General features: G+C 57.9%; 1 protein-coding gene across 1 annotated transcript in view; it reads right to left on the bottom strand.

Moving 5' to 3' along the window:
* JPH2 (junctophilin 2) overlaps positions 1–18016 on the bottom strand; it is a 40517-nt gene extending 22501 nt beyond the window's left edge. Inside the window, exons 1-4 of the mRNA XM_029070625.1 lie at positions 18008–18016; positions 17539–17706; positions 17035–17443; positions 1360–2161 (exon numbers count right to left, since the gene is read on the bottom strand). Coding sequence (XP_028926458.1) covers positions 1360–2161; positions 17035–17443; positions 17539–17706; positions 18008–18016 — 1388 coding nt within the window. The remainder of the gene's footprint in view (positions 1–1359; positions 2162–17034; positions 17444–17538; positions 17707–18007) is intronic.
* Positions 18017–18600: the final 584 nt, after the last annotated feature.

Below are 18600 nucleotides of genomic sequence, written 5' to 3'. Positions count from 1 at the left end.
TCGACTGGCCGAAATGGTATTTTTAGTCACCGGGAGGGACCTGGTGAGGAGGATCGGGGGGGAGCAGGGTGGATGAAGTCGGATGGAGACCGCACGGCTCTATCTCCCCTCACCGGAATTCCGGGCTCTGGGGTTGGGGCCGCTCTATGTGACTCTCTGCTCTTTGAGCCGTTCCACTCAGTAGCACCCAACGAGAGCGGTGGGGGGGGGGGGGGGTGCGGGGGGAAGCCCCTGAGGAAAATGAACCGAATATCATAGTTCCTCTGGCTCCAAAGCTTCCTTAAAAGGAAATTCGTCCCTGGCTCGGAGAGCAAGCGTTGCCATTCCTGGGCAGATGAAAATTCAGCCTCTTCTCCTCCTCCTCCCCTCCAGCCCCACAGCACCACGGTTCACGGGAGTTTGAGAAAAGGAGCCGCTGAGGAGAAAAGACTAGCCCAGCTCACATTCCTCGTTCGGGCTTTCTCTCCCCGCTCTGCATGGAGACCTGTCAAAACCGTTCCCCCCCACCATCAAGCCTTGGGGACGCGGGGAGGTTCTCGTCCCGGCTCCGCCACTTGTCTGCTGCGTGACCTTGGGCAAGTCACGTCACCGCTCTGCGCCTCAGTTACCTCATCTGAAAAATGGGGACCGAGACCGTGGGACAGGGACTGTGTCCAATCGGATTTGCCCGTATCCGCCCCGGCGCTTAGTACAGTGCCTGCCACGTAGCGAGCGCTCAACCAACGCCGCGATCATTATTACTGCAGACCCACTGGGGAGTACTGCCGGAGCACCGCTCACTCTCCTTCTTCAAAGGTTCCCAGTTGGAGAAAGGCCTCCCAAATGCTACCTCCACCAGGAAGCCTCCTCTGATTTCTTTCCGACATCCCCCGGGTCACGCCAAACCGACAACCACTCTCGGCTCCTAGGCACTGAGACCCACCTTTGGCCTCCAGCTTCCCCCTCTCTTCAGTCCGCGCTCCACCAGGCTCCCCCGATCATCTGAAACGTCACGCAGCACTCCCCTCCTCCCGTCTTCTCCTCAAGGCCCTCCGACGGAGGCCCATCTCCCTCCGCGTCCACCCGAGACGCCCTCCCCGTCGGCTTCCGGGCTGTCCACCCGCCACCTCCGCCGGACTCACCGTGGAAAACCCCGGACCCTTCTGCGTTGAGGTCGACGGATGTTGACCTGAGGTGTTCCTTCTCTGCTGTCCTCCCTCCCCACCCGCATCCCAGGTCCCCTAGGTGAGCGGTTTCTAAGGCAACCCCGCTGGAGGGGCTCAGGGGACAAGAGTCCGGCCAGTGGGACAGCTCCCCGCCCACCCGGCCCGATCGACGCGGGGAACCCGACGGACGGGGCCCGGAGGGCCGGGGTCCCACCTGGAGGCGGCGATCTCCGACTTCTGGCGGGCGATGGCGGCGGCCCGCTGGGCCCCCTCGATGCCGCGGTCCACCTTCTGGCGGATCTTGGCGCTCTTGAGGGGGATGACCCTCTTCTTCATGCCCTTGACCAGCACGTTCTGGCGGTACTTGCCCTCCTCCCTGCGGCCGTCGGGCAGCGTGGTGCAGCCGTAGCCGTGCCGCAGGTTGTCCAGCCACTCGCCCTCGTACCTCAGCCCGCTGGACCGCTCGCTGATCCCGAAGCCGGACCGCTTGTCGTTCTTCCACTCGCCCATGTAGGTCTCGGTGGTGGTGGCGTCGATGTCCGACTCGAACGGGGCCGGCTCCTCGCCCTCGGCCCCCTCGCCGAGGCTGGCCGTGGAGGCCGCGTCGCTGGCCGCCGAGCTCAGGTCGCTCCTGAGGAAGCTGACGCGGCTCCTCTGGCTTCCCAGGGAGCTGCGGGACTCGGAGCGCCTCAGTTTACCCAGCAGAGAGCCGCGCCGGAAGAGGCCTCCCACGCCGCCTTTCTGGAACTGGCCCGCGGCCTCCGCGTTGGCCAGCAGGCTCAGGGCGAAGCCGCCCCGGGGGACGGTCGGGGCCGGGGCCGGGGGGCCGCCGTCGGCGGCGGGGCGCGACGGGGGGTGGTCCTGTTGAGGCAGGGTCCCGTTGCTGTGCTCGCTGCGCAGGGAGGAGAGGGAGGTGCGAAGCGGGGAGCGGACCACGACGGCCATGCCGTAGGGGACGCTCTGCCGGATGCCGTAGCCGTGGCGCATGCCGTTGGTGAACTGGCCCTGGTACGTGCCTGCCGGGCGGGGGAGAGAGAAGGAGGAGCCCCCGGTCAGCAGCAGCGTGGCCTGACGGAGAGAACGCGGGCCTGCCTGGGAGTCGGAAGGACCCGGGTTCTAATCCCCGCTCTGTCACTTGTCTGCTGTTGACCTCGGGCCCGTTACGGCACAGCTCTGGGCCTCGGTTCCGTCATCTGGAAAACGCGGATTAAGACGGTGAGCTCCGCGTGGGACGGGGACCGCGCCCGACCTGATGACCTTGTATTTACACCGGTGCTTGACACATAGTAAGCGCTTGACCAACGCCGTCGTGATTATTATTCTCTGTCCCTCGGTTCCTGGAAAATGGGGATTGAGACGGCGAGCCCCACGTGGCACGGGGACTGTGTCCAACCTGATTAACCCGTAGCTACAGCAGCGCTTAAGACGGTGCTTGACACCTAGTAAGCGCTTAGCAAATACCATCCCTTATTGTTATTCTCTGTGCCTCGGTTCCCTCATCTGGAAAATGGGAATTAAGATGAGGAGTCCCACGTGGGACAGGGACCGTGACCAACCTGATTAGCTTGTATCTAGCGCAGCACTTAAAACAGTGCCCGGCACATAGTAAGCACTTAACAAACACGCGTGGCTCAGTGGAAAGAGCCCGGGCTTGGGAGTCAGAGGTCATGGGTTCGAATCCCGACCCTGCCACTTGTCTGCTGTGTGACTGTGGGCAAGTCACTTCACTTCTCTGGGCCTCCGTTCCCTCGTCTGTAAAATGGGGATTAAGACCGGGAGCCTCACGTGGGACGACCTGACGACCCTGCGTCTACCCCAGCGCTTAGAACAGTGCTCTGCACACAGTAAGCGCTTAACAAATACCAACGTTATTAAACACCGCTAAAAAAAAGCCGGGCGGGGCACAGCGGGTTGACAGCGAGCAGGTCCGCGGGACCCGGAGGGGGGTAGACTGAGGCAGGTCCGAATTTGAGGCTGGGGCGGAGAAGGTGGGAGGCCCAGGGCGAGTGCCCTCCCAAGTACTATAATAATAACAATAATAATAATAACTGTGATACTTGTTAAGCGCTTACTGCGTGCCATTCTTATTATCATTTGCCAGAGGGACTTTGAGCACAGGGAACAGCATATTCGGTCTCTTCACCATCTGGCTCCCCCAAGCCCTTAGTACAGTGCTCTTCACACGGTAAGCGCTCAATAGGGAAGCAGCATGGTCTAGCGGCAAGAGCACGGACTTGGGAGTCGGAGGTCGTGGGCTCTAATCCCGACGCCGCCACTCGTCCGCTGTGTGACCGTGGGCGGAGTCACTTTACTTCTCTGGGCCTCAGTTCCCTCATCTGTATAACGGGGATTGAGACGGTCAGCCCCCACGTAAGACAACCCGATGACCTCGTATCTACCCCAGCGCCTGGCGCGGAGTAAGCGCTTAACAAATACCATCATGATTATTATTGATAATACGACTGACCACTGATTGACTCCAACGATCCCAGGAGGGTTTGAGCCTAGCAGGCCGTACCCCTTTCTCCTCGGGGCTCAGCTCGTTGCAAAGCCCAGACACACACTCTCTGCTCAGGCCTAGAAGTCATTTCACTGAACCCTAATCAGCAACATCAAGTTAACACCCAGAGGTGTGAGCTACCCAGGGCCCGGGGCCAAGGTCTCTGGCAGATCGCGGTCACCGAAAGAACTCTGCTGGGGGAGGGAAGAAAACGGGGTCTGGGGAGTAACAATAGTAAATCACAACGCTGCTTGTTAAGCGCTTACTGTGTGCCAAGCGCTGTACCGAGCGCCGAGGTGGATACGAGCATATCTATTTGGACACATTCCCTATTCACAGTCTCAATCCCCATTTTACAGATGAGGTCACTGAGGCGCAGAAAAGTTAAGTGACTTGCCCAAGGTCACCCAGCAGACCGGTGGCGGAGGCGGGATTAGAACCCAGGTCCTTCTGATTCCTATCTGCTAGGCTATGCTGCTTCCCCGAGAGCTGGGGAAACTGTGGAGACGGGCAGTGCCTCTTCGCACGCAACAGATTATCACTTTCCCCAACTTCAAAGCCTCTTCGAAGGCCCACCTCCTCCGAGAAGACTTCCCCGTCTAGGCCCTTATATTTTCTTCTCCCGCTCCCTTCTGCATCGCCCTGGCACTTGGATTTGCCCCCTTCATTCCCCCTTCCCTCAGCCCCGCAGCACTAAAGTACATATCCGTCGTTTATTTATTTTATTAATGACTGTCTCCCCCTCCTAGGCCGTACACTCGTGAGCAGGGAACGTGACTGCGACTCTGTCGCCGCGTACTCTTCAGAGCGCTCTGCACACAATAAGTGCTCAATAAATGCGATCGATCGGTTGACTGATTGCCCAGAAAAGAGAGGGCCTTGGCAGGTTTACCCGGAATCACAACCCGGGGCAGAGGAAATAGGTCGGTTGCTGCTCTTCGACGGTGAGTTGCTCTTCCCCTTCGCCCTCTGATGATGAATGCTTTGCCCCCCCCCCCCAAGTATTATAATAATAATAATAATAATTGTGATACTTGTTAAGCGCATGAATGCCTTGCCTTAGAAATTGGCAAACTGCCCAAAGCAATGGCCACCCTCTGCGGCGGCCCCAAATCCCTCGCCTCTCTCCCCCTCAGTCTTCTCGGGGCAACACAGAGGGAGGATAGAGACCCCCTACCCTCCCTCCGACCGCCCCCCACACTCTGCCACCTACCCAAGGAGCAGCCGGACAATAGATCATTCCCTTAATCAATCAATCACGCATCTGCTGTTTGACCTCAATAATAATAATAATTAATAATAATGATGGCATTTGTTAAGCGCTTTCTATGTGCAGAGCACTGTTCTAAGCGCTGGGGTAGATACGAGGCCATCAGGTTGTCCCACGTGGGGCTCACGGTCTTAGGAGAAGCAGCGTGGCTCAATGGAAACGAGCCCGGGGTCGGGACTCAGAGGTCACAGGTTCGAATCCCGGCTCTGCCTCTTGTCAGCTGTGTGACTGTGGGCAAGTCATTTCACTTCTCTGGGCCTCAGTTCCCTCCTCTGTAAAACGGGGACTAAGACTATGAACCTCACGTGGGACAACCTGATGACCCTGTATCTACCCCAGCGCTTAGAACAGTGCTCTGCACATAGGAAGCACTTAATAAATACCAACATTTTTTTGGTTTTAATCCCCATTTTCCAGATGAGGGAACTGAGGCACAGAGAAGTTAAGCGACTTGCCCGAGGTCACGTAGCAGACAAGTGGTAGAGCCGGGATTAGAATCCATGACCTCTGACTCCCACGCCCGTGCTTTATCCACCAGGTCACATTGTTTCCTTCTCTACAAGAAGCTTACTTAAATACCCGTTCTAATATTAATGACAATAATGATGATGTTGGCATTTGTTGAGCGCTTACTATGTGCCAGGCACTGTTCTAAGTGCTGGGGTGGATAAAAACGGATCAGGTTGGACCCGGTTCCTGTCCCACGTGGGGCTCGCAGTTTCCATCCTCATTTTCCAGATGAGGTAACTGAGGCCCAGAGAAGTGAAGTGACTCGCCCAAGGACACCCAGCAGACAAGTGGCAGAGCCGGGATTAGAACCCATGACCTTCTGACTCCCAGGCCCGGGGTCTAAGCACTACGCCACGCTGTTGTTCTCCCTCCCCACTCAAAACTGCGAGCCCCAGGTGGGAAAGGGACCGTGTCCGATCCGATATCTCGTTCCTACCCCGGTGCTTAGTACAGCGCTCGGTACATCGTAAGCGCTCAACAAATACCACGACTGTTACGGTCCGGGAACGCCGGCCCTCTGGCCTGCGGCCAGACCGTGGGGCCAGGCCTCTCGGGGAGAGGGACGGCGATCTCGGAGCTGAGCTTGGAATTTCCTTCTGGAGCCAGGGCATGGGAGCTGGGAAGAGCAGAGCAAACTTCGTGTGGTTGGTGACATCATCTTTCCGGTATGAAAAACGTCTGGACTTGAAATACGGTATTCCTGGGAGACGGAGCAGGAACCAAAGGGAAAAGGAGTGGGAAACGGGGAAGAAGAGAATAGGCGGGATGGGATCGGAGGCATCCGGAACCGGGATCGGGTTTTCTACGGGTGCTGTCCCGGGGGGAGCGGGGCAGGACTGGGGTGCAGAGGAAGGGGAATGGGGTCTTCCGGAGAGGCAGCAGGGCGCAGTGGATCGAGCCCAGGCCTAGGGAGTCAGAGGGTCATGGGTTCTAATTCCCGGCTCTGCCACTTGTCTGCCGTGTGACCTTGGGCAAATCACTTTGCTTCCCTGAGCCTCAGTTCCCTCATTCGTAAAATGGAGATGGAGGCTGTGAGCCCCATGTGAGTCAGGGGACTATAACCAACATGATTTGCTTGTATCCGCCCCAATGCTTAGTACACTGCCTGGCACATAGTAAGCGCTTAACAAATTCCATTACAGTGTAGCTTGGTGGAAAGAGCCCGGGCTTCCGAGTCGGAGGCCGTGGGTTTGACTCCCCGGCTCTGCCACTTGTCAGCTGTGTGACCGTGGGCAAGTCACTTCACTTCTCTGCGCCTCAGTTACCTCATCTGTAAAATGGGGATTGACTGTGAGCCTCACGTGGGACAACCCGATGACCCTGGATCTACCCCAGCGCTTAGAACAGTGCTCTGCATATAGTAAGCACTTAACAAATACCGACATTATCATTATTATTATCATCATTAGAATCCAGAAACATAGGGATAGGGATATAATACTAATAATACTACTACTAATGATGATGGCATTTATTAAGCGCTTACTCTGTGCCAAGCATAGTTCTAAGCACTGGAGGAGATACAAGGTGATCAGGTTGTCCCACGTGGGGCTCACGGTCTTGATCTCCATTTTCCAGATGAGGGAACTAAGGCTCGGAGAAGTGAAGTGACTTGCCGAAAGTCTCACGGCTGATAAGCGGCAGAGCCGAGATTAGAACCCACGACCTCTGATTCCCAAGCCCGGGCTCTTTCCGCCGAGCCACGCTGCTTCTCATGTCGGGGATCACATCAGGGCATCTGGAATTCAGTCTTGACAGCCTGCCTTTGCTGGGGACGTTTAAAACCGAGTCAAATGCTCCTTCGAGGTCTGCGTGTGGAAACCTGACAGAAAAATGTCCCCGCAGCCATCGCCGACAGACTAGAACACCACCCCTTAAATCACCTCAGGCCCTCAAGCCCCCGAAACTATAATCATCATCGCCATCAGTGAGATTTATCTGTTCATTGTTCTATCGTCCTCTCCGTAGCGCTCGGTACGGTGCTCTGCACACGGTAAATACTCTCAGTACGGTGCTCTGCACACGGTAAATACTCAATAAATACCATAGACTGAATAAGCGCTTAACCGGGCCAGCGAACTCTCCCAAGGCCTTCATCCCATCAGACTGGGCTCGATGTCTGTCCCCCCCCCCCCCCGGGGGGGACATGTGATGTAAGGAAGAAGAGGATAGGTATTTAATCCCCATGTGCGGATGAGGAAGCTGAGGCACAGAGAAGCTACATCACTTGCCCCGGGGTCACCCAGCATAGAGAAGGGGCCTGGGAGTCAGAAGGTCATGGGTTCTGATCCTGCCTCCCCCCCTTGTCTGTTGTGCGACCTTGGGCAAGTCACTTTATTTCTCTGTGCCTCAGTTCCCTCATCTGGAAAATGGGGATCGAGAATGTGAGCCCCACGTGGGACAGGGGACCGTGTCCAACCCGATTTGCTCAGTGCACCCCAGCGCTTAGTACACTGCCTGGCACATAGTAAGGGCTTAACCAATACCATGATTCTTATTATTTTTAGTATTATGATGGGGCAGGATTAGAATCCAGGTCTCCTGACTCCCAAGCCCGACCTCTTTCCACAGAGTGTCCCAGGAAACTTACTGGGATCGAAAAGAAGCTTATCCTGGATAAAGAAGAGTCATAAAACTATGGACAATTAGGAGAGTCGTCCCCGACGCCAAGTAGTTATTTGCTAAATCCTATTCTCGCGCAGCGTGGCTCAGCGGAAAGAGCACCGGCTTTGGAGTCAGAGGTCATGAGTTCGAATCCCGGCTCTGCCATTTGTCGGCTGTGTGACCGTGGGCGAGTCACTTCACTTCTCTGTGCCTCAGTGACCTCATCTGTAAAAATGGGGATTGAGACTGTGAGCCCCACGTGGGACCAACTGATTCCCCTGTGTCTACCCCAGCGCTTAGAACAGTGCTCCGCACATAGTAAGCGTTTGACAAATACGCTTTGGTTATTCACCAAACCAGGTCCCTCTCCTCCTCCAAACCGCCTCCTACATGAAGCCATCCTTCCTCTTTTGGGGACCCCCCCCGTCATCTATTTCAGGTCCCCCAGAATCTGTGCTCCTAACTGGATATTTTGGGTTTTACCGGACTCCTTCGGGGCTGTGCTCTTCCTCTTCTTCCTCCTCCTCCCACCCCTCTTCCGTTTTTTCCCCCAGTCAACCTCTCCATCACTCTCCTCCTCATCCCTTAAATCTCTCGACTCTTCTGTAAGCCCATCTTCCTCTCTCTTCCTCTCCCCGATTACCTTCTTCTAGAAAATGGGGATCAAATCTATCAATCGTATTTATTGAGCACTTACTGTATGCAGAGCACCGTACCAAGCGCTTGGAAGAGTACAATATAACAGTCAGTAGACATGTTTCCTGCCCACAACGAACTGAAATCCTCCTCCCTTCAATTTAGACGGCGAGCCGCATGTGGGACAGGGACTTTGTCCGGCTTAATAATCTTGTATTTACTCCAGCATCTAATACAGCGCTGGGCACATAGTAAGTGCTTGATAAATAGCACAGTTATGATTATAATTATTATCACCCAACCCTCCCGATCTACCTGGACCTTTCTGTCCTACTACTCTCTGGGTCCTTCTGGCCACCTCTCATCATCTCCCTTCCTCTCTCTCATTTCCTCCATCCCTTGATGGCTTTCTCCGCCGGTCACTTCTTTCACTCCGTAGCATTTGCTGAGCACTTACTGTGTGCGGAGCACCGTGCTAAGCCCTGGGGGAGAACACTTTTATAGGGGATCAATAAGATTCCATCACTGGCCCCAGGGAGCTCCCCGCTGCAAACCTTGTCTCTCTTTACATCCCCACTTCTCGAAAATCAATCTGTCAATCGACTGTGATTATTCAACACCTATTGGGTGCAGAGCATGAAAGAGAAGAGAAGCAGCGTGGCTCGGTGGAAAGAGCCCGGCCTTGGGAGTCGGAGGTCCTGGCTTCTAATCCCGGCTACGCCGCTTGCCGGCTGTACGACTTTGGGCAAGTCACTTATCCTCTCTGAGCCTCAGTTCCCTCATCTGTAAAATGGGGATTAAGAGAGTGAGCCCCACGTGGGACGACCTGATCACCCTGCGTCCCCCCCAGCGCTTAGAACAGTGCTCTGCTTAACAAATACCACCATTATTATTAATAATAGATGAAAAAATATGATTGCTGCCCTCCAGCAGCTGAACAACATCTTGCAACTTCTTGGATATTCTGTCCCTCTCCCCTGCGCCTGGTCTTTATGAGGGAAGCAGCGTGGCTCAGTGGAAAGATCCCGGGCTTGGGCGTCAGAGGACGTGGGTTCTAATCCCGGCTCAGCCACTGGTTGGCTGTGGGACCTTAGGCAAGCTGCTAAACTTCTCTTTGCCTCAGTTCCCTCATCTGTAGAATGGGGATTAAAACTGTGAGCTCCACATGGGACAACCTGATTACTCTGTATCTATCCCAGGGCTTAGAACAGTTGAGCAAGCGCTTAACTAATACCATAATAATAACAATAATGCTCTGGGCCCTCTGCTTTTTGTTTTTTGGGGCTTTTTTGTCTGAGGGTAGGGGGTTACCAGTATTGCAAGCATGTATTTTGCACCATGCACCGTAATAGTAATAATAATAATTACGGTATTTGTTAAAAGTGCTTACTAAGTGCCAGGCACTATACTAAGCACCGGGTTGGGTACGAGCGAATCAGGTTGGACACAGTCCCTCTCTCACATAATAATGATAATATTTATTCAGCGCTTACTATGTGCCAAGCACTGTTCTGAGCGCTGGGGTAGAGACAAGGTAATTAGGTTGGCCCACGTGGGACTCACAGTCTCAATCCCTATTTGACATATGAGGTAGCTGAGGCACAGAGAAGTAAAGTGACTCGCCCAAGGTCACACATCAGACACGAGGCAGAGCCGGGATTAGAATCCATGACCTTCTGACTCCCAGGCCTGTGCACTCACCACTAAGCCACGCTGTGCTAAACGCTGTTCATCTCGCGGCTCAGTGGAAAGAGCCCGGGCTTGGGAGTCAGAGGTCATGGGTTCGAATCCCTGCTCTGCCCCTTGTCAGCTGTGTGACTGTGGGGAAGTTACTTAACTTCTCTGTGCCTCGTTGACCTCACGTGTACACGCATGTACACGCATGCTACCCCCCCCCCCCCGGCTTGCAGGGGAAAATGCCCCACATTTAATACTAATAATAATGTTGGTGTCTGTTAAGCGCTTACTATGTGCAGAGCACTGTTCTGAGCGCTGGGGTAGACACAGGGGAATCAGGTTGTCCCACGTGGGGCTCACGGTCTTCATCCCCATTTTACAGATGAGGGAAATGAGGCCCAGAGAAGTGAAGTGACTCGCCCACAGTCACACAGCTGACAAGTGGCAGGGCCGGGATTCGAACGCATGACCTCTGACTCCCAAGCCCGTGCTCTTTCCCCTGAGCCACGCTGCTTCTCTATAAGCAGCGAGCTCGGGTAGCGGGGTCAAGGTCCCCAAATCCTACGAGTGCCTACGGATCCCGCCAGTCGTATTTACTGAGCGCTTACTGTGTGCAGAGCACTCGACTAAGCACTTGGGAGAGGAAGATAGAACAATATAACAGACATAGTCCCCGCCCACAATGAATTTACAGTCTAGAGGACGAGTTTGCAGGGCAGCAGGGCCACCCGAGCTAGAGCGAGGAGGGTGGGGAAGAGAGGGAAAAGGGAGAGAATGAAAGAAGGAGGAGGACCCGAGAGAAAGAGGTTTCTGAAATTCAGGCTCTTGAGCCTTATCGAATTTCTCGTTTGCTTTTGGTCTCTGCTTGATTTGACCGGAAATTTCCTGCTCGTTGTGGAAATTCTATTGTACTCTCTCAAGCGCTTAATACAGCGCCCTGCATATCCACTCAGTGCTCGATTAAATATGATCGACTGAGGGAGTGATTGGCTGAAGTCGAGGACCTGTGGCTCAGTGGAAAGAGCATGGGCTTTGGAGTCAGAGGTCATGAGTTCGAATCCCGGCCCGGCCACTTGTCAGCTGTGTGACTGGGGGCAGGTCACCTCACTTCTCTGGGCCTCAGTTCCCTCATCTGTAAAATGGGGACTGAGACGGTGAGCCCCACGTGGGACAACCCGAATCCCCTGTGTCTACCCCAGCGCTTAGAACAGGGCTCTGCACCTAGTAAGCGCTTAACAAATACCAACATTAATATTATTATTAAGTTGAAATAATAATGATAATTATGGCATTTGTTGAGTGCTTATTCATTCATTCGTTCAATAGGATTTATTGAGCGCTTACTACGTGCAGAGCACTGTACTAAGCACCGGGCTGGGTACAGGCAGACCGGGTCGGACTCAGTCCCCGTCCCACGTGAGGCTCACAGTCTCAACCCCCATTCTACAGATGAGGTCACTGAAGCCCAGAGAAGTGAAGTGACTTGCCCCGGGTCCCACAGCAGACAAGTGGTGGAGCTGGGATTAGAAACCAGGCCCGTGCTCACTCACTCACTCAGTGGTATTTACCGAGCGCTTACTGTGTGCGGAGCACTGTACTAAGCGCTTGGAAAGTACAATTCAGCAATAAAGAGAGACGATCCCGGCCCGCAGGCCAGGCTGCTTCCCGGCCGCCGACCCGGGGTGGTTTCTCCATTAAAAGCATTTGAATCCGACCCGGAATCGCGTCCCTCAGCGGTGAGAGTGAACCGAGTCACGCCCGCGCCCTGCCCATCCAGCCGGGCCCGCGGCTACGGCCGACAGGGGCGGCTGAGGATTTGGGCAGGCAAGCGGGTTTTTCTCAAGCCTATCCGCAGGGCTGCTCTAAAAATCTCTTCCCGTCCCTACAAGGCCGTGCGACTTGAGCTCGTCCACTCTCCCCTTTCCAGAGGGCGCGGCGTGGCCGCCCAGAGAACCGAGGCTGGCTTCGGTTATTTATAGCCCCCAAGTGCCAAGGATCCCGTCGCCGAGGGAGCGGGGCTCGGGGGCGTCGTCTCCGGGGACGTCGTCCCGGCCGGCGACCCGAACCCGGGAGAACCCACCGCACCTCCTGGGAGGACGGTTCTGGGGGGGGCTTTACGGCATCCGTTGAGCGCTTACTAGATGCCAGCAGCCGCCGTACCTGTTTTGAAGTCTGTCCCGCTGTGAGCCCGTTGCTGGGCGGGGATTGTCTCTATCTGTGGCTGAACTGTACTTTCCAAGTGCTTAGCGCCGGGTGAGCGCCCAATGAATAGCACCGAATGAACGAATGCTGAGGTAAATGCCGGGTTGGACACAATCCAGGTCTCACGTGGGGCTCGCGGTCTCAATCCCCATTTTACAGGTGAAGGAACTGAGGCCTAGAGAGGTGAAGCGCCCGGCCCAAGGTCGCACGGCAGAGAGGTGGCGGGGCCGGGATTAGAACCCGGGTCCTCCTGACTCCCGGGCCCGGACTCTACCCATCAGGCCACGCCGCTTCGTGATTTAGGGACCCGGTCTGTCCGCGCTGGCCGCTCCCCTGAGGCTTTGCCAGGGAAGGCCACTCTGGAGGCCGAAGAGGCTTGTCGGGCTCCTGGGCCGGCCAGGGAGGCCACCTCGGGCTCCCGAGGGGATCCGGGGGCAGGTGGCTACCGCCAACCTCCGGGCCTCCCGCCAGGAGGACAGACGGGAAACGGCGAAGGGATAACATCGAGAATCCTAAATCCCCTTGCCGTGTAACAATAATAGTTGTGGCTTTTGTAAGCGCTTACTAGGTGCCAGGTGCTGTTCATTCGTTCTTTCATTCAATCGTATTTACGGAGTGGCAAGAGCACGGGGCCTGAGAGTCAGAGGCCCCGGGTTCTAATCCCGCCTCCGCCGCACACCCGCTGGGAGCACTTGGGAGAGTTCGGTATAACAAAGTTGACAGACACATTTCCTGGTCCCGATAAGCTTACAGTCTAGAGGGGGAGCCAGACATTAATATAAATAAACGTATTCGTTTAACGCTTTCTAAGTGCCAAGCACTACGTAAAGCCCCGTGACTGTCACAGTTCAGTCTCAGGACTCGCGGTCTTTCCCTCCCGGAACCACAGAGAAGCAGCGCGGCTCAGTGGAAAGAGCCCGGGCTTGGGAGTCAGAGGTCACGGGTTCGAATCCCGGCTCCGCCGACTGTCAGCTGGGTGACGTGGGGCAAGTCACTTCACTTCTCGGTGCCTCGGTGACCTCATCTGTAAAACGGCGATGGAGACTGGGAGCCTCACGTGGGACGACCTGATGACCCTGTATCTATCCCAGCGCTTGGAACAGTGCTCTGCACATAGTAAGCGCTTAACAGATACCGACGTTATTTGCCTGGAAATTTTCTTTGGGAGGGGAAGCGGCATGGCCTAGGGGATAGAACCTGGGCCCGGGAGTCGGAAGGACCTGGGTCCCAGTCCCGGCTTCGCCACTTAACTGCTGCGACACCTCGGGGGAGTCACTTCACTTCTCTGGGCCTCCGTTCCCTCATCTGTAAAATGGGGATTAAGACCGTGAGCCCCACGTGGGACCTGGGCTGTGTCCAACCTTACATTCACCCCAGCGCTTAGTACAGTGCCTGGCACCTAGTAAGCACTTGACAAATACCATTTAAACAAAAATAAAAGGTTCGGGGGGGGGGGGGTGGCAGGACGGTTGAGCTCGGCCCCTCAGCTGGAGACGGTCTCCCTTCCTCTGGCTCCGATGCTTGCGAAAGGCACTCGGCTTCATCATTCATTCATTCGGTGGCATTTACCGAGCGCTTACCTTTGGCAGAGCACTGTACTGAGCGTCGGGGACAACACACAAGAATATGCATAGACCAACCCCGTCCAGAAGGAGGTCACTGCCTGGCTCCTTCTCTTAAATAACGCGGCTGCGGGCACCCTCCCCCTCGGCTCCCTCGGATCCTCGGGAGAAGTCGAAAGCAGAACTGACAATAAAGTTTGCTTTCAGTTGGATCCTTTAGTTTCCACTCTCTCGCGTCGTCGGGCCAAGGATCTCCAGGAGAGCGGGTTCCCAAGAGGCCGTGGGGTGCCGGGCAGAGAAGGCACTTCACTTCTCTCTGCCTCGGTTTCCTGAGCCGCAGAATGGGGATTCGATACCGCATCCCCCTCCTTTTTAGACCGCGAGCCCCCTGGGGGACTTGGACTGTGTCCAACCTGATTATCTTGCATCTACCGCAGCGTCCGGACCAGCGTTCAATAAATACCGCAATTATTAGTAGGAGAAACTGCCCGTCCCCGTCCTGGGCCTTCAGGCCGGTGACGGAGACCCTCAAGAGCTTCCCCTCCTCCCCGGTGCCGGGAGCGAGCGTGAGAGCCAGGAGCGGCTGTCCAGCTTCCTGCCGTCTCTTCCTCCTCCAGAGGAACTCAGCAAGAAGCCCATTCCCGGATTTGTCACCGGGATTGGGAGAAGCACCTACAGCTCGAGTCATTGTTATCGTCACCGCTGCTACTATTATTATTATTCCTAATAGCAATCAGTGGAGGGTCCTGGGGTGTCCGGGAATCCCTCAGCTGGCATCGAGTGAAACCCGAACCCATCTGGGGGCTAAAGAGGCCTAGAGCGAGTGAGTGGGAGTCTGGAGGGGGTAAATGCTTGCTTGCGTCCACCCCAGCGCTGGGTACGGTGCCTGGCACAGAGTAGGCGCTTAGCAAATACCGTAATTATACTAATCGTTCTGATTCTTAACAGATCCATCAGAGGTCACTTCCCGCTGATCCCGAGGACTGGGGGAAACGGCCCCCACCGGGCCCGATCCCTTCCGCCCACCCGCCTCCCGCCGCCCAGCCCTGCCCCGGACGGAGCCAGCGGCCGTCCCGGCCCCGGCCGTCTCCTCCTCCGTCCGCGCTCTCCCCGCCGGCCCAGCCGGGCGCTCGGGGGACAAAAATGGAAGCTCCGTAACCGTTGGCAGGGGGCCGACCTCTGACGGGAGATGGGCCGTTCGGAGCTCCGCTCTCAGTGGGCAGGTCAGGAGGAGGGGAGGGCGGGGCCGACGGGAGCCAGGGGTCGCGAGTATCACTCCTCTCCGCCACCTCCTCTGCCACCGCCGGTGCCAAGCCGAGCTGCTTCCCCGGCCCACCGCCCCCGTCCGAAGGATCCGGAGGCCGGAGGCCGGGAGGTGATCCGGGGGTCGGGTGGGGGCGACCGGGGCGTTTCCGACCGCTTCGCCCGCTGCCGGAGGCGGGGGGCGGCCCCGCGGGACACCCTGGGAGTCGTCGGCGCCCGAGAAGGCCCGAAGGCAGGCAGAGGTGGTGACACGTGGCGCCGGGGGGAACTGGGTGGGGAGCTCCGCCACAATTCCGAGTGACCTTCCGGGTCAGAGGGGGTAGCCGGCACCCAGCAAGACACCACGGGACTTGGGCCGGGGGTCCCGGGGGCGGCAGGCGGGGCTCCCAACCGGTGGCTGGCACGGCTTGCCGTCGTAGAGGAGCGGCGTGGCCCGGTGGATCGAGCGCCACCCTGGGAGTCGGAGAACCTAAATTCTAACCCCGGCTCCGCCACCTGTCCGCGGCGTGACCTCGGTCGAATGGCTTCGCTTCTTTGTGCCTCATTTCCCTCGTCTGTAAAATGGGGACTAAGACCGTGAGTCCTACTGTGGGACGGGGACTGTAGCCAACCTGATTATCTCTTATCTACCCCAGTGCTTAGAACGGTGGCTGGCACATAGTAAGCACCTGACAGATACCGCCGTTATTTTCCAGACAGTAGCGGCTGAGGCTGACTCAGGTGGCCTCAAGCAAATAAAATGGCTTAAACCCATTTCCTCCCTGGCCCGCCTGGAGCAAGCCCCAGCGCCCCCCCACCTATCATTCCCCTAATACACTCTGCTCCTTCCACTGCCCTCACAGTCTCTCCCTCCAACAGCCAGGCAGTCAAACGTATTTACTGAACGCTTACCGTGTGCAGAGCAGCGTATCGAGCGCTCGCGAGAGGACGATATAAGAAACGGGCACATTCCCTGCCGACGGTGAGCTTACGGTCCGTCCCCAGCAGCTCGGCTGCCACTAGATAGATGCCGAACACCGATCCACACCCAGAGGCAGATGAACGGCACACACGCAAATCCACGTTGCGATCGTAGCATCTGTCGGGTGTTTTCCGTGGACCGGGCACCGTACTAAGCGCCGGGGTAGATCCCAGACGGGCAGATCGGACCCGGTCCCCGTCCCACGGGGGGCTCGCGGTCCGAGGGGAAAAGAGAACGGGTGCCGAATCCCCTCTTTTACCGATGAGGAATAATAACGATAATGACCGTGGTGTTCGTTAAGCGCTTACTACGTGCCAGGCGCTGTTCTAAGCACTGGGGTAGAAACAGGCTAGTTTGGACACAGTCCCTGTCCCACATGGAGCTCACAGTCTTCATCCCCATTTTACAGGTGAGGTAGCCGAAGCCCAGAGAAGTGAAGTGACTCGCCCGAGGTCACGCATTTCAGACAAGCGGCAGAGCTGGGACCGGAACCCGGAACCCTCCGACTCCCGGGGCCGGCGCTCTATGGGCCGGGCCACGCTGCAAGCGGGGCGCGGTCACCCGCGCGGAGCGCTTAGTACGGCGCTCCGCGCGCAGTAAGCCCTCGACGGATACCATCGACGGGTCGAGGGGGGCGGAGGGATCGATGGCCGTGGACGGCCGCCCGCGCCCCGCCGTCCCCCGCTCCCCCGCGGGGGCCTCACCTCCGTCGGCGTAGGTCTCGGTGCCGTAGCCATCCTGGAGCCCGTTGTTCCAAGTGCCTTCGTACTTGGCGCCGCTGCTGGAGCTCTGCCGGATCCCGTAGCGCCCCTTGAAGCCGTGCGTCCACTCCCCCTTGTACAGCCAGCGGCCCTTGGTCTCTATGCCAAGCCCGTGCCGCTTGCCCTGGCACCAGTAGCCCTCGTAGGTGTTGCCGCTGGGCCACGTGTAGATGCCCACCACCTCGAAGCCGAAGTTCCAGGAGCCCGAGTACTCGCCCTGGCCCTTGGGGCCGGTGCACAAGCCGTGGCCGTGGGCCTTGCCGGCCTCCCAGCCCCCGCAGTAGGCCCCGCCATCGTCGAAGTCGAAGCGCCCGCCGCCCGCGTCCCCGTCGCCCCCGGCCACCTCCCCGCCCTCCAGGGCGGATCAGGGGTGAGCCCTCGGCCGGTCCCCGGTCGGGACCGCGCCCCCGGGGGTCGCCCGCCGGCCCCGGGGCCGGGGAGACGGGCCTGCGGCGCCCCGACCTCCGACCCGCCGGCCGGGGAGGCGCGAGGCGGGCCGGAGCGGGACTCCGACGTCTCCGGGGCGCCCCGGCTCCGGCCTCGGCCGGCGGCTCGGAGGGGGGCGGGGGTCCCCTCCGAGGGGTCCGGAGGTGGAGGGGCGGAGGGGACCCCGGCCTTCTCCGGGGAAGGGGGGAACCCCCCTTCGGGTTCACCTCAGCTCTGCCCCGGAGCGGCGCCGCTGCCTGCGCCACCCGGCTGGCTCCCGTCTCGGCCCCGCTGCGTGTGCCTGTGTGTGTCTGAGTGTGTGTGTGAGCGCGTGGGTGAGTGTGCGTCTGTCCGTCTCTCCCTCGGCCGCAGCCCCCGCCCCCTTCTCCCGTCCCAACCCTCCTCCTCCGACGGAAAGGTCAGCGCTGCCCTAACAAGGCCATCGGATCCCAGGCCCGGCTCCCAAAATAGCCCCCCAGCCTCGCTGGGCCCCTTGCATCTGGGAGGAGACGATCTCTCCGGTCCTCCGTCCTTCCCTCCCTCCTCCTCCTCCTCCTCCTCCTCCTCCTCAGGCCAGGAACCCGAGATCCACGGCCCCAGGCCGAGCCGAGCAGGCCCGCCGGCCGCCTCGGCGACTCGGGCACGCTCTTCCTGTTGGCACAGAGACCCGCTCCAGACCAAGGAGACACCGGGCCTGGGCACAGAGGGGGCAGAGGGGAGGAACTCGGGACAGGGAGCCGACGGCCTCGATGGACTCCTCTCATTTAACCGGATAATAATAATAGTAATAGTAGTGACGGCATCTGTTAAGCGCTGACCGTGCCAAGCACTGTTCTAAGCACCGGAGGAGATACGAGGTAATCAGGTTATCCCGCGGGGGGCTCACGGACTTAATCCCCATTTCACAGATGAGGGAACCGAGGCCCAGAGGTGACAAGTGGCGGCACCGGACGTCTGAACACGTTTCGGCTGGGCTCCCTCTCCTCCCCCCGCTGCGGCCTCAGCCCTGACCCGGGGGCTTCTCCCTTCCCCGACTAGTCGACGGCCTTCCTGATGATAATCCAAATGATGGCACCTAAGTGC

This window comes from Ornithorhynchus anatinus, chromosome 8, assembly GCF_004115215.2.
Source record: "Ornithorhynchus anatinus isolate Pmale09 chromosome 8, mOrnAna1.pri.v4, whole genome shotgun sequence".
Taxonomy (NCBI): Eukaryota; Metazoa; Chordata; class Mammalia; order Monotremata; family Ornithorhynchidae; genus Ornithorhynchus; species Ornithorhynchus anatinus.
The sequence above is the reverse complement of the archived record's forward strand: the minus strand, read 5'-3'. Positions and strand labels throughout refer to the sequence as shown.